The sequence below is a fragment of the Corvus brachyrhynchos genome, unplaced genomic scaffold, assembly GCF_000691975.1.
Source record: "Corvus brachyrhynchos isolate BGI_N302 unplaced genomic scaffold, ASM69197v1 scaffold30, whole genome shotgun sequence".
Taxonomy (NCBI): Eukaryota; Metazoa; Chordata; class Aves; order Passeriformes; family Corvidae; genus Corvus; species Corvus brachyrhynchos.
In genome coordinates, this window is record NW_008235742.1 from 143,605 (window position 1) to 145,118 (window position 1,514).

At 57.1% G+C, this 1,514-nt stretch overlaps 1 protein-coding gene across 1 annotated transcript in view; it reads left to right on the forward strand.

The window, feature by feature from the left end:
• The first annotated feature begins 5 nt into the window (after positions 1-5).
• PSMB3 (proteasome subunit beta 3) overlaps positions 6-1,514 on the forward strand; it is a 2,351-nt gene continuing 842 nt past the window's right edge. Inside the window, exons 1-4 of the mRNA XM_008634707.2 lie at positions 6-154; positions 492-599; positions 915-1,092; positions 1,298-1,392. Of these exons, the coding sequence (XP_008632929.1) occupies positions 6-154; positions 492-599; positions 915-1,092; positions 1,298-1,392 (530 nt within the window). The remainder of the gene's footprint in view (positions 155-491; positions 600-914; positions 1,093-1,297; positions 1,393-1,514) is intronic.

Below are 1,514 nucleotides of genomic sequence, written 5' to 3' on the forward strand. Positions count from 1 at the left end.
TGGCCATGAAGGGCAAGGACTGCGTGGCCATCGCCGCCGACCGGCGCTTCGGGATCCAGGGGCAGATGGTGACCACGGACTTCCAGAAGATTTTCCCGATGGGAGAGAGGCTCTACATCGGCCTGGCCGGGCTGGCCACGGACGTGCAGACGGTGTAAGTGAGGCCTTTGTGCAATAGATACTCGTGCTGAGCGAATGTCTTTGTTTATTCGTGGGGAGGGGAGAATATTTGTAATTAATACAAAATTAAACGCTGCCGGTACTCCGAGTCTTAGTTCCCCTCGTGGGAGAGCTTTTAAAAGAAACCTTTGTGGGATTTAAGATCAGAGCACTGCTAAAATTCGACTTTGACTGCTAAAATTCGACTTTCACTGCTACAATTTAACCTCAACTCCCAAAGAAGCTGCATCTGCACGCCCTCCTTGCCCCAGGCCCTGGTGAAGAGGAAAAAGAGCCTGCCCTGCTTTCATCCCAGCTCTCATCTTTTGCAGTGCCCAGAGACTGAAGTTCAGGCTGAATCTCTACGAGCTGAAGGAGGGGAGGCAGATCAAACCCCAGACCTTCATGAGCATGGTGTCCAACCTGCTCTACGAGAGAAGGTAGCGGCCAGAACCGTTCCTGTGTGGTGCCAGGGAAGGCTGAGGCTGTTGGAGCTGTGCTGGGGAGGGTTGGGTTGGGAATTAAGGACAGGTTCTTCACCAGAAGGGTGGTGGATGAGAGCACTGGTGCAGAATGGGCACGACCCCAAAGCTGCCAGAGCTCCGGCAGCATTTGGACAACGCTCAGGGATTTTGGGGTGGGATTTTTGGGATTTTCCTATGCAGGGCCTGGGGTGGGACTGGGTGATCCTGTGTGGTTCCTCCCAAGCTGTTCCCTGGCCTCGGGGCTGCCCTGAGCCGTGCTGCTGTCCCCAGGTTTGGGCCCTACTACACGGAGCCGGTGATCGCGGGGCTGGACCCGCTCACGCACGAGCCCTTCATCTGCTCGCTGGACCTCATCGGCTGCCCCATGGTCACCGACGACTTCGTGGTCAGTGGCACCTGCTCCGAGCAGATGTATGGCATGTGTGAGTCCCTCTGGGAGCCTGACATGGTGAGTGGGTGCTGGGATCTGTGGGTTCATGGATTCTCCCTCCTGTGTTAGCTGGAGGCTCTGGGCTGCGGGAGAGGTTTCATTCCTGGAGGAGTTCAGCTCGAGGGGAAAAGCTTGCAGGGTTTTGGGGGGTTTGGACAAAATCCAGGGAGTCAGGGTGGAGTTTGTAGCCCAGCTGAACCCTTCTGTTCCCTCTGTGCCTCAGGAGCCCGAGCACCTCTTCGAGACCATCTCGCAGGCCATGCTCAACGCCGTGGACAGAGATGCCATCTCTGGGATGGGCGTGGTGGTGCACGTCATGTGAGTGCTGCTCCTTCCCGGGGAGAATTCAGCAGGCTGGGCACTCAGTTCCCTCCTTCCCTGGGAGAATTCAGCGAGCTGGGCGCTCAGTTCCCTCCTTCCCTGGGAGAATTACGCGCGCT